This window comes from Zootoca vivipara, chromosome 2 (genome assembly GCF_963506605.1).
Source record: "Zootoca vivipara chromosome 2, rZooViv1.1, whole genome shotgun sequence".
NCBI classification, from domain to species: domain Eukaryota; kingdom Metazoa; phylum Chordata; class Lepidosauria; order Squamata; family Lacertidae; genus Zootoca; species Zootoca vivipara.
The window spans coordinates 63,188,884-63,215,951 of record NC_083277.1 but is presented as its reverse complement, the minus strand read 5'-3'; the positions used below and the strand labels follow the sequence as shown (position 1 = coordinate 63,215,951).

Here is a 27,068-nt window from a genome sequence, read left to right as displayed (position 1 = left end):
CTAAGAGCAACTGGAGAGGGCATTTTCACTTGGGAAATGGCATGGAGAGAAGGGTTAATTCCTGCCACCAGCACTTTAGTCCTGATATGGATCCCACCCATCCCTGTACAGCTACCATTTGCCAAAATTTAGAAAACCCATTCATGGATCTCTGTTTTCTGGTCTGGTTGGGTCCCAATAACTTCTTTTCCCCCAAGGCTGCCTTATTCCATTTCATGCAACCTCTTATATGTATTTTTGCTTGAAGCTCAAAAAGGGATCCATTTCAGTTACCTGGTCACTTTATGCACATCTGCAAGCTTTTTTTCATGGCATGGCATAGTATCTCAGAAGTGGTCCCTGGAGAATTCAGTTGACTCCTATCTCATATTCCAGAGTTTTCCCCTGTGAAAGATCCTGCTGACACTCAAAGTCTCACAGGATAGGCTTCTAGGTCTTATTAAAAGGACCCACCAATAATGTTTCAGATTTGTTAGGGGCCAAACTGGTGCTTTTGTTGGTCAGACCACTCCTTGACCTTGTGGCCCTTGATGCCTCAACCATTCCTGGGAACCTGCAAGACTCCCATGACTCATTGAAGGGTCTTGGCCAACCAGCTGTGAGTGACCTTAGGGTTGGGATTGCAATTTCCAATGAAGAGGTTCTGGTTGAGAGAGGGAATCATTTCCACTGTTGTCACAATGAAAACTGGTGAACTACATTAACACGGTTAGAAATTACAGTTTCAGCAATTATCCATACCATAGATGGACTATGATAGTAATATCCACAGTAAGTGGGATCGGAAGAAGGCACATACACCCACTATTTGGGATCTCTACTGTAAAAGGGACCACAGAAACTTAAAAACAGAGGCAACATACCATTCCTGTTGCTAGAGGTCCCCTACTGAGTTGCTGCTAGCACTGATTATGTAATGTTTATTTACAGCTCTATTGAGTAGGGAACAAATGTTAAGGATTATCACATTGTGAGGTCATTTTCATTAACCTTAAAGCAGGACTTCATACAGCAGCCTGCACTAAAAATATCAGAACTCTGTATCAAGATGACCCAGATTCTTTGTGGGTATGTTTGTTCACACACACACTCCAGATTCTGTGCCAAGAAAGGCTGAACATTGTACACACACCACACAAATATACTAGCTTTGATATATTTGCATCCTATGTGTAGGATGGTGATGGCATTCTTGAGGAAGGACAAGAAAGCTACACAGAGCTGTAAAACTTCACCCTTGATCACTCCAGCCCTTCACAAACATCCTTCCTCCCAGAGCTTCTGATATTTCCCCAGGCATTGCTCACACGCTTTTACCTACCTTTGCGGCCAATAACAGAAACTTGCTTTTGAAACCAAACTCTGCATGAACTTGAGCAGCATGAATAATACTTGGTTGCCGAAACACTGAGTTTGCCTAAGACATATTATGGGATTATCCTGCCCATTTGGGCGTTGCAATATTTATGGGGAATTAGGCTGCTGAAGCACTCACCTTCCCCACCAGATGGGGGTAGCTGAATAAGAAGCTTTTTCATGGCCCTTTTCCTCCTCAGTTTGACAGTGCTGAAGAGAGCCGTGCCTGCCAAAACATATTTGTGTAGGAGGTGGAAAGTTAACTTTAGTATTCCTTTTGGAAGGGGGCGTATTCATTCCTTTCATCAAATAAAATGCAGAATGAGTATGCAATAACCTATATCATGGGGAGAGCTTGATACAGTTTTCTTTTTCCACTGTTCTCTGAAAGGAAACTACTGCATTACTGTTAAATTATCAAAAAGCTGGCAGTTCCTGGTTTCAGAGGTCATGCTGTGTGATATTGGAAGCATACAGAATCTTACAGGCTAGGTTCTATACTTCTGAGTCCAGAAGGCTAGAAATTGCAGGGTGCAAAATGTACACACACATATATATATATATTGATATATTGCCCAGGACCGATATGAGGAGCAAACTGCGAAGTCGGCTTCACTCAAGAGTTCCTTCCTCCCATGGGCGCTGCTAGCAGAGGGACTCAGAAGGGGGGGCGGTTTCACCAGTGATATATCGCTGAGTGAAACTGCTATCCCACTCTGCCTTCATACAGGTGGGGGGGGGGCCTATGTGAAACTGCTCAGCTGAGGGGAGTGCAGTTGCCGCTCCCTGCAGTGAGTAGTTAAAGGCCCCCTGATGCTCCACTCGCAAGTGGCGAGAGCACATAGGCTGTCTCAGCTGGGGTGGTGGTGGTATTTCCTCCCCCCAGCTGAGTGCTGCAAACAAGCTGCATTGTCCCAGCCCACAAGCCTGGGTGAAACTGCCTCAGCTCTCAAGGTGAGAGCTGGGGCAGTTTCACCCAGTATCCCGTGGACAGAGGTAAATGCATCTTGTTTTTCAACAACGCAGTATATCGCCAAACTGCGATATTTGGCTGGCGATACACTGTGATGTTGAAAAGTTGATACCCCCCCCCCAGCCCTAGTACACATGCAGACTTCCAAATCTGGTTCTAGGAAATTCAATAGAGATTGCTGGATGTTCACACCCATTGAGGTGTAAGCCACATTTAGATATCTAAACATAGCCTTTGGATTCCTACCTAATACCTACCAGGACTTTCCAGATGCTTAACAGGGCCTAAGTAAATATGACATAATGCACAAAATTAATGCATTCCCTTCTTGTGGGATTGCCAGTCTCATATAACCAACATGCCCACATCTAATTAATGCAAGAAGAGGCTAAAACCATAGAGTAAGCTGTCCTGCCAGGCTTAGCTTGTTTTGGGAGGGACTAGAGACAAGCTTTGTTCCCTTCCAGTCTACCAGGGATGCTCAGTGTGTGAAGAGCATGGCTCTAACAAGGCTCTCTTGAGTTCATAAACCAATAATTTAAGAACTTTCAGGACTGTAACTACGTTTTACTGCCTGTGCAACATTTCCAACTGATGTACAGAAAATCACATGAACCTGACCTTTGAAAAGTTTGAAAGTTAACCATTTTTTAATTTAACAAATGTGTGGTCGTTTTTCTATGGTGGGGGAAGAGGGAGACTTTGGAAAGAAACTATTTAAATGGACACTTTTGGAACTCACAATGGCACATATTTTAAAGGTCTAACAGCCTATATATCCATGCTTTACTATTATCTATCTATATCTATCTATCTATCTATCTATCTATCTATCTATCTATCTATCTATCTATCTATCATCTATCTATCTATCTATCTAGATATAGATATATAGATATATATAAAATTTAAATCTCTGCTAGGGTTCTCGCACCCAAGAGTTCTTTCCCCAAACTTGGATCTTGACATCCAGGAGGTCTCCTTTTATGCCCAATTTTTTCCTTGTCACTAACACTCGTGACATCTTTTTCCCTTGCTAAAAGGGAATGTGCAGGTGAAGATTTATAGATCAGAGCAGCCTAGTCAGAGGGGAAATCCTTCGCCTTCACCAGTTGTTCCTTTCAGGGTTTCTAAAACCTTGAGGGTTTAAACAAGCAGACTGGGTTCAAAGCCCTTTGCAATCAGCCTTGCAAAGGGCTTTCAGATAGCCAGTGCAGTGCTTTAAAGTACCAACAATCAGGCCTTCAAAGCACAACATCACCTGGTGTCACTATGATGTCAGGTGATTGACATATGGGCACACCCACCCACCTGCAGATTTGGCCTGCCATGGGCTGGTGTGATATCTGGCTCACTGACCAGAAAAAGTTCCCTACCCCTGATAGAAGTCTACCCTCTCTGCACTAATATGCAGAAAGCTTGGGACCTTGCATCCCAATAAAATCAGCCTTATTCTACTGTTGATACAAATTCTTTGTGGATTGGGCTCTTTGGCTAGAGTGTTTTGTTTCAGAGTTCCTTGTTTTGTGTCTGCTGTGCACAGCACAATGCCTTATGGACCACTTTTGAAGCAACCATTGAAGTTTGTTTGCATGTCAGGATGGGCAAACATGTCAATTTTGGTTTTTCTCAGTTACTCATTTTTCCAATCTTGACTTCACTTCTTAAGTTGATCAGTTTGGGTGGGGGCGTTGTTCTTGTTTTAAAAAGCTCTCCTGAAAATACACCAGTATTTTAGTGGAAATTCTCCTAATATATACATTTTTTGCTGTATATGAAATTTTCCCAAATTGTGTGTATTTCCCCCTAATATACAATTTTTGCAAAGTGTTTTTGTGTTATTTTCAGTAATATATGCATTCACATGCATACTTTACACTAGTACATGCATTTTTGTACACCTTACTTGGTTGGAGAAATTTGTAAAAGCGTGAATTTTGTAAGATTGCAAAATTTCAGTTTGCCTATTGTTTCAGAAAGTGCAAACTGAGTAAGTTCTCCTTTAAATGCAAGCTGAATCAAATTTCTTCACCATCCTTGTAAATTGCTAGGTTTAACCTGTTGTTGGTTTGTTTGAGATACCCGTTTGCTATTCTTTAGCTATGGCAAGCAAAGAACATCAAAATACAAAGGAATTCACCATGGTAAAAATACCCAAACCTGAGCAGTTGGTTTTAAAGAAACACAGGACAGAAAGCTCTGAGCAAATAAAGAAAGTGGTTTCTAAAAGAAAATAAAGACTCAGAGGAATCTCCCTTGGGAATAAGTTGCACGATCAGGTGGCTACCTGTCTCTCCTGTCATTTTCTGCCTTAAAGCAGATAGCAGCAGGCAGGGCTGGAGGCGGCTGACACATGGAACAAGACCTCTGAAGCTGATAAGGCGTGAATCAAGCAGGTTAATGTGGAGGAAACTGGCCCTTTAAATTGGTTTTACACTGGGAGGTTCCTTGCTAGAGAAAGACAGATAAGCTCTCCCAACACTGCCGCCTCTTCCTCTTCTTCTTCTGTGGGTGTCCAGCTCACACTTGCAAAAGAACAGCAGACAAATTACTTGTGAGTAAGCACTCCCATCTGCCTGCTCCATTTCAAACAGTGAGTGTTTGTGTGTTTGCTTGTTACTCACTCATCAGTAGATTCTCCCCAGCAAGCCTCTTGAAACAGAGCCATTCCTATCTGAGAAGTATGGCGGGAGGGCGGGTTTTTTTGTGGGGGAGTTCCAGCCTGCTGCCTGAAACTGATGCCTGCCACTCCTCAAGCCAACAGATGCTGCAGGCTTTAAGTCACAAGCAGATATATAAATATATATATACCTGGTAGGCAAAGTTCTGTGATGTTGATTCAGGTGGGACAAAGTAGAATGAGGAGAGCTCTGCCATAGAGGGCAATACAGAGACTAGCAGTTCCCAAACTTTTTTGGGCCTCCACCCACTTGGTTCTATAAACTCATCCCCAGTTTCCCCTACTTTACCCCTACCAATAGGTGCTGGCTCCCTGGGGCCCGGGGTCCCTGAGCACCCACAAAATCCCCCATGAAGGGGCTGGGCATCCACAAATTTCAGGACCAGGGCCATGCACACTACATGGTACCCATAGCCCCGGGCACCCACAGCTGTGGGGCCAGGCTGGCATTCCTGACCCTACACTATAAAAGCATTATTCAGAACAGATGTTTGGAATGAATAAAATAAAATTCAAAACAGTTACAATGATATGTTTAGTCAGAAGCCAATTAAAATTATTTGTTTTAATTAATTCAGCAAAACTGAGGAACTTGATCGAATGATGCCAGCTTTTATTTACACATCTCGTGACTCCCTCCCCGCGCCACCCTCATGCCTCTTAGCATCTTCCCAGGTAATCCCATTCGCCCCCCCCCCCCGGATTATTATTATTTAAATGTTCCATTGTTTTGGCTTTGCTTCTAGCAGGAGTCTATTGTATCTATCTTTGTTTATAACTGAAAATCAGAGGTGGAAGAAAAGAGATATGCAGCACGAAAGAGTTTGTACACCTGCCTGTGCCTACCACATCTCTTCTCTTGTACCCAACAGATTCTTTTCTGTCTGGGCCCCCTTTGAATATTAGCCTGGTGATGTGACTCTTGATGAAAAAGCAGTGTGAACTCTCAGGTCAGGGAGATTAAGACTGCCATCCCAGAATGTATGGAATTTTTCAGTGAACTTGAGTCATCAAAGAAGCCCCTTTGGGTGTTTTATCATCACTTCTTCTTTAAAAAACAACAACACAAAGCCAAAAATGAATGAAGCACATATCTTTGAGAAGAAGTAAAATTAACCATTTCTTGGACGACAGTTAAGGGATGTAGTCATCTCAGTACTACAGGGATGACTCAGTAAGAAAAGTCTGTTCTGTTTCTGCCTTGAATTCTATTTATTTATTAACCTAAAATAGGGGTGGGAAATCTTTGAACACCCCCCCCCCCGATGTTGCTGGACTACAATTCCCATCATCCCTGGCCATTGGCCAAGTTTGATGGGAGTTGTAGTTCAGCAGTATCTGGAAGGACACCTGGCTTCTGGACACCTGGCTTAGAGCAACTTCACTGCCGTCACTTTATAGAGTTCTTTTCCTTCCTTTCCCATATGGTGCCTGCTCTAATCCACCCCACGTAAATTCTAGCATGTGGATGAAAGATCACAAAGTGATTGCAATGTGCACACAAACACAACAAAGGAACGGGGAAGCTTTAACTAGAACAACATATTATTTACACTCCATTATAGCCACAAAGTCAGTAAAGCAGGTATACATGTGTAATACAAAATTAAAATTGAGTTGAATAGATATTGACAGGACGATGTTGTTGTTGCTGTTGTTGTTTAATTTTCTATATTGCCCTTCATCCAAAGATCACAGGGTGGTTTACAATATAAAAACACAAAAATACATAGGCCTGGGAGAAGAGGAATGCTTTTGCCTGATGCTTAGATATATATAACCTCAGTTGTAAGTGTAGATCACATTTTTATTCTCCATGTAATAGAATCTAACTTAAATCTGAGACTAAAATTTAGAGCCAAACATTATTGACTGTCCATTCATAGTGTAGGATTTGTAATTTGACTCTTTTATGCACAATACGTCATATTTCAAGTACCGTATATGAGAAGAAAGAAGCATTTCTGTAACACTATAGCTTGCCTCTAACCCAGAAATGTATGTATGTGGCCCAAAAGTGCAATGTCCACATTTATAATTTACTTAGGAGACCACTGTAAGCAGATGAAAACATTAGCAGGATTTTAATATCACTTGTAATGTAACAGGCATTATGGTTAATATGGATGAATACAAAATATAGATTATGAAATAATATGCAGTTGAAAATGTTCACAATAGGACCCATGGAAGGGATGGGGGAAGTCGTGAGATTCAGAGAAATCTCTGCATATGGATATGTATTTGGTATTGTTATAAACTCATTTTTGTAAAATCGAATAAAAATGATTTTAAAAAAACTACCAACCCATCTCCAACTACCAGCAAAAAAACACAGGGTGGGATTCACTAGTGCAAAGCCACCCTTTGTTATTTAAAATATAACAGTATAGCCACACATCTAAGTAGCCTATGGAAAAGCTGGAGATACTGCAAGAGACAAAGTCTAAAAATTAAATGTTGTGCATTTCTTTCCTTTCTGAATACCCGCAGGAGACAAGGAGAATTCCATAAGATGCTCCACTTTGATCATCTTGAGCAGCTAAAGGCCGTAAAGAAGCATCAGAAAGATCAGCTTGATTCCCAGAGAATAATTCACAGCAAAAGGTCTGCAATTCCTCTTTGAAAAGAAGAAATGCAACACCCACACTTGGTATCCTATTCTCTATTCCTGCATTCAATATCTTCTTGTTCAGGCTGGGGCAAAGATTAGTGCATTAAAGCATCCTGGCAATTATTTACTCAACCTTCTTCCCTGGACAAGTGTTCAAAATTGTAGAGGTTTATCTTTTTCCCCTTAGAAGGAATCAAAGGCTAGTCCTTGCTACACCCAATCAATGAAGCCCTGTCTGAATCCTTCCCAGTAAAAGAGTGCAGAAAGGGACAAAATGCTAGAGGCAACCTTACGGCAACCTTGTCTCCAACCTCAATCCAGCTGTTCTGGGACCAGCAAAGCAAAGCAAAATCCATACAGTTTTAAGAAGCCCAAGCCTGACTTGGTTGATGGATATGGCTGCTTGGAAGGCCTGCGAGGAAAGGAGAGAGAAAGCAGTCAAAGATGTCTCCCAGCTGGGAAGAATCGCCCAGCAGAGCCAGAAGAGCACGAGATGAAAGAGTCAACAAGAAAGGGTTTCTTGCAAGAATCTTGGAAAGCCAGTGGAGATATGCTACCGTTCAAGGGAGATGGCAGCGGGCTGATATCAGGGGGCGGGTGCCCCGCGATGAGAGACTCTCCAAGGCCAGCTTTGGACTTGCTCCAGTCTGGGTTTGGCAAAAGCAGCGACCCGAGTCAAGAATGGAAAGTGGTGAAAGTTAAGCGAGTCCTTATTTCTCCTGTGGCTGAACCTAGGAAAGCAAGTAAGTGTGGCCAATTCTTGTCATGGGGAAGATAGAAAAACACTGATGGTGCAGCCCTGTGCTGAGTTACTTGCCCATAAATCCCATGAGATTCAGTGCTGCTTCTACTGAATCACACTGCATGTATGGTTTAGCGGCCAGTACTCGCCCACTCCTGTGAGTATCCTGCAGTATTTTTCCGTCACGGTGAGGCTCTTCACCCCTGCTCTCCTTCTAATGTGGGTGTTCTTGCCACACTGCCTAGAGCAGCAAGCTAATCACTTGCGTGGGGGACGGGACGGGACGACAACCTCACTCTTTCTTGTGGGTAAGGCAAGTAGCTGCTTGTTTGGCCATTATGAGGCTGAGATGGTGATCATAACTTTCCTAGGATGCAAAATTAGCTGGAAGTAACTTCCAGTATGACACAGAACAGAACAGCTTTTAATGTGTGTGTGGAGATGGGAATTATTTAGCCAGTACTGCACTCACCTGATTAGTGGTTGACAGAGATCAGCTCAGTTGGATCTGAGTTTCCTTTGACTTTTTATTTCTCGATTACTTTAATGATTAATTTTTATTACATTTCGCCACCTTTTGTGGTAAGAGAATATAGGAAGGGCCTGACCAGGCATCTACCAGGTCCACGATAACAGCATATTTTGCCCCAGCAAAGCAACTGAAAATGGCATATAACATGTTAGGTGCTATTCATTATGCAGAGAGCGTGTTCTCAGTATATAATTTTTCTAAATGTGGTTACTGTACATTTAAAAACTGGGGGGTTAATGTGAGCCTTGCTTCTCCAGGGTGCCTGCAAGGGCACTGGCCCATGAGATTCTGCCACCTGAGGCAGCTGCCTCAGTCCAGGTGGGCCAGCCCTGACCTAGCCAAGGGTGCCCATGAAAACTCTATCCTTCAGTTATTCTCTTCCATAGTATGTAGGATCTCTTGCCCCAGGTTTTGATGCTAGCATGCTCTGTGCAGGGTAAAACAGCAGCATAATGTCACGGTCTAGGGGACAATATGGTTGTCTGTCTTAGAATCTCACATAATAATCTTTCATCTCTATAAAGCCACATATATATATATATATCTGCAGATGATTGTCTAAAAACCTTGCTTTGGGATTCCCATGATTAGACTTGCTGAATCTCATGGGAACCAATTAGGGTTAGAAACTGATGAAACTGTGGCACCTTGAAAAGCTGCCTTTGGCTCAGAATGCTGAGATGGGTGGACCTTTTAGCTAATCCAGCATGGCCATTCATATGCTTTGATGCCTACCAACAAACCATTTCCAGAAATTGTTGGGTTCCTTTAAGAGTCCAGGTTGGCAGACATGATGGAACTGTAGTCTGTTTTCCAAAGTGAAAAACAATTGTCCCTGGATCTTTTTTTTTTAAATGAAAATTACCGGTAAATAGCAGAGCTGCTACATAAACCAATAGAAATTAGACATATGTGGTGCTTTGCCCCAAAGCATAAGGTTTGCACTGCCAACATTGTTAATGATAAACTTTAAACTGTTTCACCTAGAGTTCTCAAAACTGGGCAGTGATTGGAGATGCTTGGACTTTAAAACTTGACTGATTAGTTTTGTAATGTTTTATAGGGACAACTTGAAAGATATAGCTTATTAGCAACAGCTTATCTGGTGCCTTTGCTGTTTTGACACTCGGCAGTCATAAAGCTACCAGTATTATAACTGAAAGGCCTATCTAACACAGTATTGTCTACAATGATTGGCATGGCTGTCTGGGATTTTAGACTAGGGTTTCTCCCAGCCTTACCTGGAGATGCCAGGGATTGAACCAGGGACCTCATGCATGTAAACTAGATTCTCTACCACCAATCTACAGCCCTTCCTCATGTACAGCTGCCACTTTTGTAATCTGCTTTCGCTTGGCAGGTTTCAGGAAGCCTCTGTGCACCAACCTATTCTGTGAATGGGCCCTTGCTGTTGCGCAGTGGATAACTATATTGGTGATAAGGGTCTTCTTGCCTTGGAGGCAGTGTCTGCACTACTTGAATCTATGGGTTTATTTATTTACTTGTTTCAACAATTTCTATACCACCTAACACCATAGTTTCTAAGTGGTGCACAATGAAGTTACAAAAAATGTTACAAAGGATAAAATGAGTTAAAATTAAAAAGTCAGAAAGCCTCGCTTAAAAGGGCTGCTGAAAACTCTTCACCGGTTGCCTGAAGTTTGATGATGATGATGATGATGATGATGATGATAATTTATACTCCACCCATCTGGCTGGGTTTCCCCAGCCACTCTGGGCAGCTCCCAACAGAATTAAAAGCACAACAAACCATCAAACATTAAAAACTTCCCTAAACAGGACTGCCTTCAGATGTCTTTTAAAAGTCAGATAGTTGTTTATTTCCTTGACATCTGATAGGGAGGGAGTCTGTCCGAAGAGAGTTGCACAGAATTGGACCCACAATACTGGCTATGGGTAGATGCAAGTCATGCATCCAAGCCATGGGGAGACCATAAAGACCTCAGTGATTGGGCAGGGATCTAAGGCATCAAGCATTCCTTAAGGTGCCATGGAACCAAGTTACTAAAGGCCTTGTAAATTAATACAAGAACCTTGCACTTCACCTGGTAGCACATGGGCAGCCAGTGCAAACTTTTAAGCACCAAAGGTATGTGCTGGTGGTAGTTTGTTCCCATCAAGTCTAGCCACAACATTCACCAGCTGGAGCTTTCTGGACTAAGTGTAAGGATAAAGCATTTGCAATAATAATCTAGTCTTGAGCTTAGTGGTGCATGAATTACTGTGGTCGGGCTCTCCAGGTTGCACTGATTTACTGTGCATTTGCCACAGATGTACCACAGAACAGAGACTCTGGAAAGGGAAGAGATAACAGTGCAAAGACCAACAGGGAAGTAGTTAAAAGCTTGGATGAGAGGAGAGACTGGTGGACAATGCAAGTGGGGAGAGGTAGAGAAGACATCAAGGTAACCTTCACCCACCTGGTGTACTGCAGAGGTTTTGGACTACAACTTCCATCAGCCCCAGACACCACAGCTGGCTGGAGCTGATGGGAGTCATAGTGATTGCTTTTTGCCCTTGGTTCCAGTGGATGGATCTTAAGGTTCTAGTAAAAATAAAAAAAGGAGGGGGATAGTAGACAAACTGAACATGAACTGAAGGTACCGTCTGCATTATATTAGAAAGATGTTAGGGACTTCACAGTTGATCTTTGACTTGGGGAAGACTGGTATAGAAAGGCAAAGACAGGTGCATTTAAACGTATTTGGTTTCAGAATTCACTCAAAAAAAGATTCTTGAAATATATCCCCAAAACGGCCGGGGAAAGCTACAATTTCATGCACATTAAAATATCCCAGTACCAGAGATGTCTGCAGATGGGACATTTCTACATTTCTGCCTCAGAATTAGCCGCATGTGGGCTCCCAAAAAGTGAGTTACTGCCACAGTAGTGTGAATTTGGTACAAAGGTAGACCTAAACAGCATAGCTTCTTGAAAAATCTGAAAAGGAGCCATTTTTTCCGTTGTCTCTGATTATCAGCTCCTCCCCCTGCATCCCCCCGAAATCTGTTCCAAAGCTGATGTTGAGGGTGTGTGGGGAGCTGGAGGGCCCAGGAGAGGAACACTGTCTGCATGGAAGCCCCCTTGTGTCAGCAGAGCTTGCAGAATCAGATATGACCCTTTGCCCCTTATCCTCCAAAAACATGGGGCATGAACGTTACCTCTCAGTAGAGGCAAGCACAGTGCAAATCATTCCTCACCTGGGATTCCTCATCTGTGGGACTTCTGTTCATTCATTCATTGAGGATGGAGAACATATAAATAGAAATACAGTATAGAGGGTCACGTTGCCTTGGTAACCTGTTGGGGTCATTGCAGCCAACTCCTAGCCCCCCATAAAATATTTGAGGGGGCTGCCCCCTGAAGTTGATGGGCATTGTGCATGCACCACATGTGCATAATTGTGGTCGATTATGCACGGGGGGGGGGGCGGTTACTGGCCCTCCTCCCAATATTTTATTCAAGTTGGAATCCCTAATTGGGGGCTACATGCCTATAGTGGGCAGGGCACCCCCCTCCCACATTTTCCTCCCACCTTGTCACCTGCATGAAACTGAGGCTGAGGGCCATTTCCAGCTGCCCTCCGGTCCCCTCCTCCTGGCATCTATGTATATACACTGGGATCAGCTTCGGATCAAGGAGGGGCGTGCCTGCATTTCCAGTAGCCGCCCGGAGGACAGAGTGGAGGAGCGACTGTTTTGATCTCTGCGCTTGCACAACGCGTAAGCTGCGTTTGCTACTATTAGGTAGGCTACGACTCCTATTCACCTTTTAGGGAACTGACAAGTTGTGTTTCTTTTTTTTTTTAAAAAAAGCAAGGGGGCGGATAATGCTGCAGGAAACCAAAAGGGCTATATATCTGATGGGGAGAAATTTGTGTGATGAGTTAAAAAGAAAAGAAAAAAAGAAGTGCGCGTGGCGATCGGGGGTGGGAATGAGCGAGCGAGCGTTGAAATAAATAAATAAAAACCGAGAGCACCTCGTCAGGCACTGAGCTTGCGAGTCCCAGTGAGTCAGCCGGGCTGAGCCCAGCGCACTCCCTTCGGCTCTCTGGCTGCCGCCGCTGCACACGCAGCAAGAGCGTGTGGGGCAAAGTCAAGTCCCCGGCTGGCCCATCCTTGATCGCCGTGGGGAGTCCGAGAAGGGGTTTGGGGTGGCGGCGGCTCCCCCTCCCACTCCACCCCTTTTTCCTTTTGACAGACGCGGCCAGTTGCTGCGAAAAGCCGGGTCACCCGATCTCCCGTTCGGAGGAGCCCAGGGAGCCGCCGCCAGCAGACAAACAAACACAGAGCTGCTGTGCAAAAAAAAAACCACAAAAAAACCCGGCAGCGGGAGAGAGAGGCTGGCGGAGGAGGCGCCTGGAGGAGAGCGAGGAGCCGGGCGAGCGGCAAAGCGGGGAGTCGCGGGGTGCAGAGCGGAGGTAAGAGGCGGGGGCGTGGAACGTGGAGGGGATGCGGGGGAGCGGCGGGCAGAAAGGAAAGTGAAAGCTGCGCCTGCCCTCCTCGCCTCCAGCCGGATGGGCTCTCATTCTGAGCAGCGGGCGAGCTGAAAGGAGGGCCGGATGGGTGGCTACTACCTAGCAGCTGGGCTGGGAGGCAAGGGGCGTGCCAAGGCGACCTGCCCCACGAGGCCCCAGGTAAAACCTCTTTCCGTCGGTTCCCCCCCTCCCCCACGTCCACAAGCGAAACCTCCTCGGATCCCCACCCGGTGCGCTTGTTTGGTTGCGCTACTTGTTGCTGGCGGAGTCGAGGGGCAGCTGATGTCACTTCTTTGGCCGGCTTGCGATGTTGGCGTCTCACCGCTCCCTCGGAGTCCAGCGATTGCCGCCCAACTTTCCAGCTGTTGCCAGATAGGGATCCGATCGCCTCCTGCTGCGACCTCAGCGAACTCCTGAGGGTTGTTTCGGGGCGTATATTGGGTGGTGATGGCGGTGTTGGAGAAGTCTAAGGACAGCCGCTGTTGGAGGGGAAGCGTCCCTTAAGGGTCTCCCCCATCCGTAAGACTTAACCTCTGGTATAAGGCATCGATCAGTATATAAACACTCGCAGGATGAAGGACTGAGGTTGCTGCTGCTATTCCCTCTGCTTCTTTCCCAAAGTTTGCACTTTCTGTGGGTTGAGGGGATTTACTGCATGTCCCAACGCATTGATTTGGCGAATCCGATTCCCCCGTACAGGGCAACGGTGATGCCCACAGCCTTGCTGGTGTCACCAGTAGCTGGCATGGCAGAATAGAGGAATTGCAATGGTCAGCAGCAGGTGTTGGAAATGCCATTTGGGAGGGATGGAGGGAAAATGCCCTTTCCCAGTACCTCTATTCCAGGTAGTGCTTTTCACACCTTCGGGATTTGCACTAACAGAGAGCGCACTGGGAGCTCCCATGATGTAGGGATGAGCTCATTCCAAAGGCGCATGGGTCTCTTTGGCTGCTTGGGCTTAAAATGCAGTGAGGTCCTTCTTTATCTCAATTCAGATTGAGGCTGGTTTTGGGGGGAAATGCATGAAAAGGCACTATTTCATAAGAAATGTCAGGAGAGAAATGGACTGTGTCTAATGTGTGTACGTTGCTTCCCAAACCAGTAGTGGAAGAGCACTGGATGCAGCACATAGGGGAGTGTAGACACAGCCTTTAATTATATATTTGGCCTCTAGCCTCTGCAGACCTTATTCATGTGGTGGTCTAAAAGGAATGGGTTGGCTTGCGAATTTGTAGATTGTGGTTCCTGAAAGCAGAGGCAGGAGGAGAACAATGAAGGGAATCCTGTGGGATGGGATGGAGCTGAACATCCTCCATATTTTGGTCATCGAGTCTTGCATCATGTTATTCACTCTCCACTCAGCCTGTCGTTCAGGGTTAGTTTTTCCCTTCCATCTATTATCACCTTGAAACCCAACAGGCAGGAAGAAGGGAGTATAAATAGAAATTATAAGTCAGTAAAAATAATCTGCCAACCGGAGAGCAATTCTGGGGGATGAGTCCATTCACAGCCATGTCGTCCTTTGCTCAGAGCCCAGGTCTTTGGGCATTGCAGCCAAAGCTTTCTATGCATCAGGGATCCAGACCCACCATGCATATTTTGAAACTACTTAAGCTCCCTGTCACTTTACTCATTTATTTATTGCATACGTATATCCCCCACCTTTCCTCCAAGGAGTTCAAGGTGACATAGATTTTATCTTCACAACAGTTGGGAAGGGTTGGTGACTGGCCCAAGGTGAGCATCATGGTTGGTCCTAGTCTATCATTCTAGTCACCGCACTAAAAATACCCAAGGAGAAGAATACTTCTGAGCCACCTCTATGATGTCTCTTTCCCTGTGTCTAGCCAACAGTTCTCCTGCTAGCGCTAAATAAGGTGAAACCTCTTGAGAGATGTGGGCAAGACCTTGCACAAAGCCACAGAAAGTTTAGTTGCTGTAGCTGTCCCTCCCACTAGGCTGTCACACAATGCTGGGCAAGTCACCTTAGAACCGTTTAAAAGTGAGAAAACCCTGAATGTCTGCACAGGGACCCCTCTGTGTTAGAGAAGAGTCTGGTGCATGCTGTAAGGAACACTCAACAGGCCACTGGGTGCCATCAATGTTATATATATATATTTTGCCCTGATTCAAAAACGTATCTTCCACCTCACTTAGGACAATCTGCATGAAGCCCTACATGTACTCAGAACATACTTTAGGATGTACCCAGTACTGGATTGAGAAACTGCCTTAAACTGAGTCAGACTAACTCAGAATTGTCTACATTGACTGGCAGTGGGTGTCCTGGATTTTGGGCCATGGGTCAATCTTAGCCCTAACTGGCGGTACCAGGAATTGAACCCGGGAACATCTGCATGCAAGGCAGATGTTCTGCCACTGCGCTGTAGGCCTTCTCATTGAGGAACCTCTCATAAGCAACCAAGGATGACTGAGACTTCTCCAAACACAGTTTAGAAACCACTGCTTTGTGCTATGTTTAAAAAAATCCAATGTCCTTTTTCTGAGGAATGGGCAGGTTGAACATTCATACTTACAGCTACAAAGAGTACCTGTGGATGTTTATGACACAATAAATGTGCTAGTCATTAGTCTTTAAGGTGCCGCTGGATTCTATGGTTTTGGAGTGGATATTTTGCTACAGTAGCACTAATCTCCCAAAGTGTGAGCCCAGCAGCTTTCTTCCTTGAGTGAAGTAGCAAATGCTGCACCCACAAGTCAAGATACATGGTACCCAAGGCCACGCAAGTTATTTTGCCACCTGAGGCAGAAAAATCAGAAAACATATCCTTTCCATGTCAGTAATGTGTCAATAACTGAATAGCTGGCAATGTGCTGCCCTTTCACTAATGATCCCCCCAAATCAGCTGCCTAAGGTGACTGTCTCACTTTGCTCAATGGTAGGGCCAGCCCAGCTTGACTTTAGCAATTCAACCAAAGTAGAGTGTTCCACACCACAGTGGAAGCAGTGGTGAGTCTGTTGCCGATTTGAATTACATCCAGCAAGTCCCCTAGTAGGGCAAAGAATTGGCAGGTGTAATACTAAACGACTAAACAACAACAACAACAACAATGCATGATTTACAAAAGTGAGAACTAGATAGAAATTAATGGGGGATTTTTTCATGTGTGTGCAAAACTAGGATGATTCTTGGTGGGTACAAGTTTCAGCTTTTTGAGCAGCTTCAAATGCTGATGACTTCAGTTTTCTAAAATTCTCCAGTCATTTGGATCTGGCATTCCTTTAAACTCATATTCAGACATGACAAAATTAGCCCAGGGCTACTCTCTCAGTAACTACAGATCTGCTGTGGCACTGGAAAAATGCCGAATGACTACTCAGGGCAAAAGGGTCACCCTGTGATTGCAAAGGAGTCATCATGAAGTCAGCCTAGAATACTGGTGTATTGCGCAAATGATAGTTGTCTTGGGCAGGTTTTGTGGTGGTGCCATGTGTGAGCTTCAGTGCCGTGCATAGACTGGACTAGATCTTTCTTGGAAAACAAATGCCATCTCCCACATTGTGCTCAGGAGATTTGAGCATAGTTGCCAGTGATGATCTATACCCTTTCAGATTCTTTGCTCATCATCTATGGTTTGTGTTGCTGCATGTCAAATGGACTCTTTTTGTTGATCCTCTCACTAGGCGTCAGGCCAGGCACAATCCACTGGCAAATTTTATTTTATCTCAGATTGCAGTTATAGCTTCACTTGAGTGTGTATTTTCATCACAAGTAAAGAGTCCCGGCTGACAGGGTCTGTGAATGGTTTTTATCCATGTGCTGTTTTTTTCAGTGGTGGAGATGGTATGAACCATTCCCCAGGAGGAATTCAGTGTTGCACTATTATAATCCTTCCATCAAAGCAAACATTCCTGATTGCCAGATGGAACAATCTCCCTTCTCCTCATCCACTCCCCCCCCCGCACTGTTCTGGGGGTTCTCCTTACACCCCCCACCCTCAGCTGATTTGGATAAGGAGAGAGGAAGAAGCCCTGCTGTGCTAGCAGGATTCCTTGTGCTGGCTCCCACTAGCACAACTGTTTAGCTGAGTCCTGCCCCAGCTTCCAATATGCTGTGTTGGGGGAAATTTGCTTTCAGAGATAATAGCTCCACAGCTTCCATGGCTTCTTCGATATTCCACAAGGGATAAGGCAACTGTCCTCTAAAGAGATTTCAAGCAGAGCAACATTTCATAAAAACATCTATCTGAATAACAGTAGCTTTTTGATGAAAGAAGCTATGGAAGTTTATGACTTCCTTGGAACTCTTTATTTGGAACAGAATGCTCTGGGAGGAAGTTTTTTTGTGGTTTTGCAAATTCTTAGGAAATGACAAACTTAAGTTCAACCTTTGCCAGATAGGTATCTGTATCACCAGGCTGTTTCCAACGGACGATACCATCTTCTGATCTCATGGTCTAGTGGAGACGCCCGTTCTACTCCTTTAAGAATGAACAGATGAGAGCCAGCCACACTTCTTCAATTTGAAAGGAATTCAGACTAGGCTTTGTTACCTGGACCTGTGAGGCTGTGAGATGTGCTGGCTGCAGGGTTGTGCTTTGAGAACAACATGATGGCAACAGATCTCAAGGAGAAGCACCCTAAAACATCTGCCCTCTAACCCAGGCTTCACCAACCTGGTGCCCTCCAGTCATTGCTGGATTAAAGCTGCTGGGGTTGGCAAAGGCTGCTCTGGCTCTCGTTGTTTACTGTTCACAGCATGCTATTAAAAATAGGTTCAAAATCACAGGTTGTGGTGGTATTGCCTAGTCCTGGGAGGTTGAATAACCTTAGGACATCACTTGTGTTTTAGTGTAATCTGCAGAAGTTCTCATCCATTGTGTTGCTCTGTTACTGTTAACTTTTTAATATGATTACAATATATATTTCAAATAATCTCCAAAAGGATCTGCCCAATCATTTACTTGGAATATATATTACAACATATATTTCAAATAATCTCCAAAAGGATCTGCCCCGCCATCATTTACTTGGAATGTGATACCTACCAGCAATATTTAGAGACCATTTGTTTTCTTCTGTACTATTGATAAGAGTGAGGCGCTATATTTTGTCTATACATCAGCCAGGGTTGCCAGGCTGCAAGCTGGTGAACCTGCCTTTTCACTGTTGATAAAGGTATGTTTTCCAGCAGATGCAGTGGTAGACATTGCAGCTGCTGTGCTGCTAACTGCTCTAGGATAAAGTTGAGCGCTACTCATTTGAACAGACGGGACAGTATGGTAAGGGATGCAAAGCGGAAAGGGCAGGGGTAGCAATTACTTCCACTCTATTAACATTGCAATTGATAAAAATAACTGTGGGTTCTCTAGATTGCTGCTTAATAGCTCTCATATATCAGCTACATGCAGATGTTGCAGAGAGAGAGAGGGGGGGAGGAAAGGCAACATTTTCCTTTTCTGGTCCTACAGGGCACTATTTATTTCTACCTTGGGCCATTTATGTTTGTGTGTGTAGGCCTTGGGTCATTGCTGAGCTGCCAGCAGGAGTGGCAGTGCTTACACCTGCTAAGGCTCACCTGTGATGTAAAAGAAGCAGTTCTTTGCCCCCACTGTTCTATCTCCCACACCCCCACAGGAGGAGCACGGCAATGCAAGAGCTACTTTTTGGGAGCTTTACTCAATGTTACAAGTGCTCTGAATACCTTCTCCATCACAAGCCAATGCACATCAAGGGAAAAGTCTTCCCACCAGGGTCAATGAGTGTGCAACATCCTCAGAGGAATCAGGGTTCCTGTTTCACTTGGACCAGATGGACCTGCAAGCCCTGTGTTCTGCAGAGCTTTGATGTGTGGGAGCAAAAGTCTGAAATTTCATAGGCGGACAAGCAAACGCGTATGTTGCCTTACATGGGGGTGGGGTGGGGCGGGGAATATCCCACACAGCTGTTGCTAAGGCAAAGAGCCAGTCAGTTGTCTTGCCAAGAAACCTGTCTTTATTTCTTTATTGTCAAAAACTTGAAGCATTTGAAGGAAAATGCAGTGTTTACCTTCTCTGGTTATATATAGGATGCTACATTATGTATTTAGATTATTTATCTTAAATCACTACATGGGATGAATATATGTGTGTTTGTTTGTGCACATGCACACACATGCACACACACATGCAAACACACACACACTAGGTCTTGGGTTCATTGCTTGTAGGCATGCTACTGCCCATGAAACAAAGAAAGGAAGAAAGTCTCACCTGCAAAGGTATTGCTCAGATGACTCAATCCACCCCTGCCTGGCTCATTTTTCCTTACCACTGAAGCTGACAAACCCTACCATAAGCTCGTTCAGCCACACTGGATAACATTCCTAACATAATAGACCTAGCCTGAACAAAGCCGTAACTCACACCAGATACAGTCATGTTTCTACCGGAATGGAATCCAGACAATAATCTTGCCTTGCATTGTCTGGTGGTGAGTACCTTTTACCAAAGGCTCGGTAGAAAATATAGTTAGAATGAGGGGAAAGACAATAACCCTGCCAGCTCCACCTGGTTTTCTTTTAACCCTCACAATATCCTGGAATGGAAGCAAGGAGGCCAGAATCCAGCAGGAAGAATAAGTGTGCTTAGATCTGTGGACTTCAGCTCTTTGCTTGATGATGGGCCCAGTATATTAAGCGAGAATGTGCCTCTCTCCTCCTTCTGAACATGTGGATACATCTGGATGGTGCTAAATTTCCTTGAGTCCATCAGACAGTGCCTCTGCATTCTTTAATCTCTGATTTCTGGGAGTAGCTGGGGAGCTTAAAACAGGGTTTTTGAAAAAGCATTTTTTGAAATGATATACTTTATTTTGATTCCATGTAGCCCATGGGTTATTTGGAGGTCTGTAGATCCCCTGGGCTTCTGAGCAGTCCTTTCTCTTACTATGTGAAAGAGGGTAAAAAGCTTTGATGAGCAATATATAGCCAACCACTATGAACTATCTGGTACCTCTCATTGTCTTGTTTCTAGCCAGCTATTAAAATCCCTCAAAGAATAAAAAAGAACAAATAAAACACTTATAGCAACAAAGCAGATAAAAACTGCAGCCAGTATTTTGTTTTTGAGTTAGCTGATAAACATTAAAGCTGGAGGACTTCTTTTAAAAATAAATCCTGTGACTGTTTAACAGTTGTCTTTGGGACTGATGATGGTGCAGTAATGTATCCAATAACTGGGTGAAATTCTAATTGCCTTTATTTTTTTAGGAGCTGGGTCCTTAGTGGTACATGGTTTTTCAAGGATGCAGTTTTAGATATTATACCAGGTGAGGAAATAAGTGACAGAGAGAGATCTAATTACCAACCATTTTCATGTTCCTGATGGTCATTCAAGGCTGCAGTCCTATGCTTCCATGGATGCAAATCCCCATTTCCAAGTTAGCATCTTTAGGATCAGGCTGTGCAAGTGTTAGCCCAATATGCAGCCGTTCAGCCTCCCTAAATCATTTTACTCCAGAGGGTGAGATTCAGTGTAGTGTGAGTGGGTGTCTGCTCGTGCAACAGTGTTTCTCCTTCCTGCCCTACCCCAAACCTGCACTGCAGGGGGTTGGACTAGATGACTCTTGGGGTCCCTTCTAGCTCTATGAGTCTATGATTCCATGACCCCTGCACATACCCCAAATTGGTTGTGGATGGTTGGGAGACATTCTGGAGCCGGTTCTGGGGAGTCGGGGGAGAAGGTAATCTAGAAGTCCTTTGCAGAAGCAGATTTTCACTGTGCAAGCAGGCTCCCACAATTGGATCCAACCCATGGTTGGTTTCCTTTGTTTGAAAAACCTCCACTACACACACACTCACAGCAATTCTTCTAACATTCATGCAGCAATCACACTGCTGTTATAGGAGTATTAAAGGAATAACATGGCACTAAGGGAATCAGTTGTTCCCTGAAAAAGTTATTGGCTGTACAAATCAGAGGAGAACTCCAAAAACAAAACTTGATTTATTCATGAAGTAATATGAAGTAGACCTTCCAAAGACAGCAAATTCCAGATTGGGCATTTTACCACTCCTAACTCTGTATGTGTAATGATTGTATTCCTATGAATCACCCTGGAATCAATTTCTGATCAAGGGCCTTATGCAAATACTTTGAGCAACCCCTCCCAGTGGCATTAAAAGGATAAATACCAACCCAGAGAGGTGGACTCCCCCGCTGTGAGTACAAAAATATGTCAGGCTGGCACTAGAGCATTGCTGCAGCTGGCCAAGTCCATTAGTTGTTTTTGGTGGGCGCACTAGATAATATAGGATAATCAGCTCTGAGTTCAGATGTGCTGTATCTTTGCTGCTCTGCCTGCACTGAGTTACTGGGAACTAGAATCATAGTGTCATATAATTACAGAGTTCGAACTGACCCTGAGGGTCATCTAGTTATCAGGCTTTGGGGATTGGATCCCCCTATGGTGGCAGCAAAGAAGCAAAGAAAAAAAAGAGTTCTTACCAATTAGTTTATTCAATAATTACAGTGAGAGACAAAGGAATGCGGCCTCTCTCTCTATCATGGTGTTGCTCCAAGTAAAGTGCCCCCCCCCGTCTCCCCTATTAGATGTCACCCCTGCGTCAGCTAATCTGAGCTTTCTGCTTCTGAACTCTCTGTTTTAATACCTTCAATGCCCGCCTGGCTCTGGGAGGGGTTGGGGGTCAGGAATGCTTTCCAAGGACACTAAGTCTGTCAGCTGTCCCTCCCCTGGTGCTGCAGCTTCTTCCTGCTGTTCCTCTCCCAATATTTCCCAGCTTCTGCCCTCTGCAGCCTCTGAACTATGCCCTTCTGCAAACCACTGTTCTAAATCTATACTATCCTCCTGTTCTTGGGAAGGTTCAGGAGAGGGGGGGTGGCCCTCAGTCCAGCCCCTGACACTAGTCCAGCCCAAGTGTTGTTGCAGTCAGGCCCTGCTTGCATGCTTCCCATTGGCACTTTGAGAAAAGGATGCTGGACTAGACAGGTTTTGGTCAAGCTAGTCACTTCTTACATTCTTAATTCAGGAGGTCAAGTGTAATGATTTTTTTACATTCCTCCCCATCCTAGAATTTTTTTAATTCATACCAACATTCTCTCTTATCTTCGGCACTCAGCTTCTGAAGAAAGGAGTGGAAGTCCTTGCCGCATAACGGTTTGACTTTGACAGCATGGAAAGAAAGCATGAAGCTTTCAGTTTCAGGGATGTTACTGGAAGTCATGACCATGACATTTAGAAATCCAGGGAGCTTGTCAAGTGACAAATGCGCAGGAATAAATTCCAGTTGCTCTTAAACAGCTCTGGGCCTGTCAGCATTTTTACTGAATGCTCTCTCGACGTCCCGCCAGAGAGGCCGTGCAGGCAACTAATTTTCTGCTTGTTTTTCAATTTACACTTTTTAATCCACAATGGGTTGCATCGGATTATATAAAGTATCAGGTGGATTTGATAGGGTGGCTCGACACACTTGTGACCAGTTTGTCGGTTTCAGACTCACTCAGTATGGATGCATGTTAAATCACTGACAGTGCAGCCCTAAGTATACCGTATTTACTTAGAAGTGAAGCTCGTTGTCTTCAGCCATTACAATTTTTATCCATTGAAGGGGCATAGGGGGCAGAAAGCACACAGACATTGGAGGCAATGTACCATCCCTCTGCCATTATGTTCCAATTCTCTGATCAAGCATAGCGCATGCCCAGCTTAAGTGTGGATAAAATAGTAGCCCCAGAGAACAAGACTGGGGCAGGGCAGGGAGAATTAAAGTTTGGAGGTGGGGGGGGGGAATGAGATTGGGTTGTTTGTGTGGGTTTGGCCACCACTGTAGAAAAGTAAACAGCAGCAAAGCACTTTGGGTAAGTCTGCAGCAGCTTATTTTGGCATGATTTACCGATAGAAATAGCATGAAGACCTTGAGGGTTCTGCCACAGTCTGTTTACTGATGCTGATTATTGCTCCGCTTTAATGTACCATTGCTCTTGGTACATTATTCAGAAGGTACTAACCTTTTTGCGGTGAGTGTGGACAAATACGCTGCGATGTCAACCCCTCCCAATCCTGGCAATTGTTCAGCTGGTCTGTTCCATTATTCCCCTTATCGCTTTCATTCTCTCTCTTACTTTCTTTTGTTGATTTTATGCTTAGCCACTTAGTCACCATAATTTCTTTTTTCAGGGTAGTGAGAGGCAGTACTTTCCTGACTCTGCGTAACTCTGACTGCTAAACAATCCTATGGCAAACTCTCGGGGTGCTCCCCCTTTCCATGCCACATCACGGACTTTAACTTGATAACTAAGTTTAGGCTCCAATCCTAACTCCAATAACCTGGGAGTAAGCCTCCTTCAATTCAGTAGAACTTATATCTGAGTTAACATGATTAGGGGTGTAAGGATTTACTTTTAGAAACAGGTTGACTCTACTCTTGCCATAAAGCTCTAGAGTGCACTAAATTTTAGTGACTAAAACATTCCTGTGTCTACCTTGATCCTATGTGTTTTTTTTCTCTGAAGTTATTTCTGTTGTGTGCAGTTGCAGTGCTCCAGTGAGTAAATATGGAAAGGATTGCAGCCTTAAAGGGATCTAGCAGTTATCCCCTCCCACAGGCAACCTGGGAACTGTAGGTGCAAAAGAGGATAGGGAAAATCTGTTTAAGAAGATAGAGAAAACCCTCAACACTATTGATAAGTTATGATTCCAATGATTCTTCCAGAGCAGGAGTTGCGAACCCTAGCCCATGGGTCATATATATAGCCCCCCAAGAGGTTTTAGTTGTCGTCGTCGTTCCCACGTTTCTGTGACAAGTTAAATATTGATTGATTGATTGATTTATGCATAGATGCATGCATTCATAAAAACCAAACCACTCACCACCTTTCCATTTAGGTGAATTTAGGATAAGGGAAGAGGCACTTTGAAAAAATAATATTAATTAGGAAAATCAGTTAAACTAAATATCATTTTTTAATTTAAAAAAAGTAAAATAAAATAACTGGTAGGAAATAGGGAAAGGAATGGTCTCACTTTGGATAGATAGCATCATCATCATAAATGCATTAAATAAAAGAAGTTTTAAAAAGTAAAAGAAAATGCAAATAGAATGAGTTTGGGAGGATTAAGGAAGGGAATGGACTGGCTTTGGGTGGAAAGAATTTAACATGAGTTTGGGATTAAGGAAGGGGAGGGATCATAAAAATGAATTTAGACGGTATTAATTTTCCACTCTGACCATGCCCACTTGACCCCCTCTGCTTTAGTCTATGTCATGGCCGTTAAATTGCAGCATACCTCTACCCTCAGTCAGACTTGCTACTGACAAAGGGCAATCTCTGGGGTGCTCATTGCCCCTGAGACTTTTCTTTCACAAGTGCCCGCAGCTCCGAGAAAGCCAAGGTGAAAGGTCACAAACACTTTTGGGTTCGTTGCAGCCATAGTCTACAGACCCTGGCAATGTTTGTGATGCCTCCAACGAAGGAGGTCAACGTTTATACAATGTCTTGTGAAGCTTACAAATATTCCGTCTAGGTCTGAAATCCTTGGCCTCATTTTCTGCCTTCAGTGGCAACAGAGCAGAGCCATTTCCCACCTTCCTGCACGGTGGCCTTCAAAGTAGCCTTATTGAAAATCTGTGGCACTCCTCTTCACCCTCAATAAGAAACTTAACAATAGTGTTTGTGTGGCATTATTCACTGTGGGAAAACATAACTTGCTTCTCCATTAAGAGGCTTCACATAATAGATGGCACACATAAACATAATATCAGCAGTCCAAATCACTATAGCAATTTTGCCGTAAATGCCTGTCATTTCTGCATTGTATTTTAAATCATGTGTGGAGGTTTAGCCTTCATACAATATAGGCTTATTTTTAAGGGGGCACAAGTATTTATGAACAGTTGGTGCAAAATGAGCCTTTATTTTGCTTCCCTCAGTCTGAAATGAACATTAAATGGATGGAGACTCTCTTCTTATGGCTTCTTCCCCTATTTTCATTTAGTCCTTTATAGGTGTATTCCCCACTGTGCAATAGACTGGGCCATTGAACTGTTTCATAAGGCCAACAGGAGGTGGCCGAATGAGACCCACTTTTTAAAAACAAAAAAAACAACAAGCAGTATCTTTCTCACATCCTTGTTGGAAAAAAATTGCCTTTCCTATCCTCTTTTCTTCTCTTGCGCCCTTCAGATTTGCCAGCATTTCATAGATTTGTAGAAATCAAATGACTTATTGCTTAGGCACTTCACTCTATCACAGGTTCTGTCCCTGAAATATGAAATCAGATTCAGATCCAGAGTTGGATTTTGTCCCTTGAAAAGCAGTTCTGTTGAACTTGATACAGGAAATTCTATCTGCTACATCTTTCTGCACCTGAGTGCACAGAGCCAAGGAGCCTCTTCATGTTCTCATCCTGCCTCCCCTTGCTTCTGCCTGCCCTCTTCTTTGCCCTCTGGAATTCACTTCCAGTCCCAATGGAAGCAGGGAGAGGGGCAGTTCGAGTGATGGGGACTGTGGTTACGAACTCAGCAGACTGGAGGATTTGTAGCTGCTTCCATGCCTGGTGATATCAGCACAATTTAAAATGTGATGTAAGCAGCATCCAGATCTATCCCAGAGAAAAGAATGGGCCAACTGGTCTGGGTTAGTAGCACAAGCGTATTGTATAGCAAGCCATGCTCTCACAAAATCGAGTATATTTTCAGTAATAATCAAGAGACTACCCTGCCCTGAAGAGGGATGATATTTTTAAAAATTCAGAATAATGGAGTGACAATCAGGACAGCTGACAACCCTGCTGGCAAGTCCAGCTCAACGTGAGAGTGGATTAAATGACATCTTAGTGGATTAAATGACATCTCTCTTTTTTAATGAGAGACTTATTTGGGGACCCAGGTGACGCTGTGGGTTAAACCACAGAGTCTAGGGCTTGCTGATCAGAAGGTCAGCGGTTCGAATCCCTGCAATGGGGTGAGCTCCCGTTGCTCGGTCCCAGCTCCTGCCCACCTAGCAGTTCGAAAGCACATCAAAGTGCAAGTAGATAAATAGGGACCGCTCCGGCGGGAAGGTAAACGGCGTTTCTGTGCGCTGCTCTGGTTCGCCAGAAGTGGCTTTGTCATGCTGGCCACATAACCCGGAAGCTGTCTGCGGACAAACGCTGGCTCCCTCGGCCTATAGAGCGAGATGAGTGCCGCAACCCCAGAGTCGGACAGGACTGGACCCTTTACCTTTATCTTTTTTATTTGGAACTGGAAAGGGGATGAAGGGCTCCACCCCCTGATTTACAGCCATAGAAGCTGAAACAGAAAACATAAAGAGAGCCTGTTGGATCAGGCCAGTGGCCTTTCTAGTCCAGCATCCTGTTCTCACAGCAGCCCACCAAACAGCTATGTGACCTGAGTGCCACATCACGAGACCTAGTGCTTTTTTCCTAGAAAAATAGGTGCTGGTACTCACCATGAAGTTGTTACAGTAAGTGCCACACTTTTTAACCAAGAGAGAGAGAAGTGCCGGTACTGCATACCCCTGAGTAAAAAACACCGACAAGACCTAAGAGCAGCAGGCAAAGGTTCTGTTATTTTCTCCTCTCTTACGTGAACACGGGCAGATATCTCATTTTACTATGCACCTTTTGGCCAAAGAACTCTTCCTTGCTACAGACACTTTAGCAAGCACCTCCCCTGCGCCTAAGCTGCTCATTCACACTCAATGGACTCAT

The 27,068-nt window shown here is 44.3% G+C and overlaps 1 protein-coding gene across 3 annotated transcripts in view; it reads left to right on the top strand.

Annotated features, from left to right (window-relative positions):
* The window catches only part of SYNPO (synaptopodin), an 82,853-nt gene that overhangs the window by 13,106 nt on the left and 42,679 nt on the right, over window positions 1–27,068 (top strand). The window contains exons 3-4 of one of the 3 annotated variants that reach the window (XM_060271634.1): window positions 7,503–7,662; window positions 7,811–8,366. In XM_060271634.1, coding sequence (XP_060127617.1) covers window positions 7,898–8,366 — 469 coding nt within the window. In that variant the 5' untranslated portion in view covers window positions 7,503–7,662; window positions 7,811–7,897. Of the gene's footprint in view, window positions 1–7,502; window positions 8,367–12,277; window positions 12,666–27,068 lie in introns of those variants that run through there. The other 2 variants (XM_035105671.2, XM_035105674.2) reach the window with 2 other exon arrangements.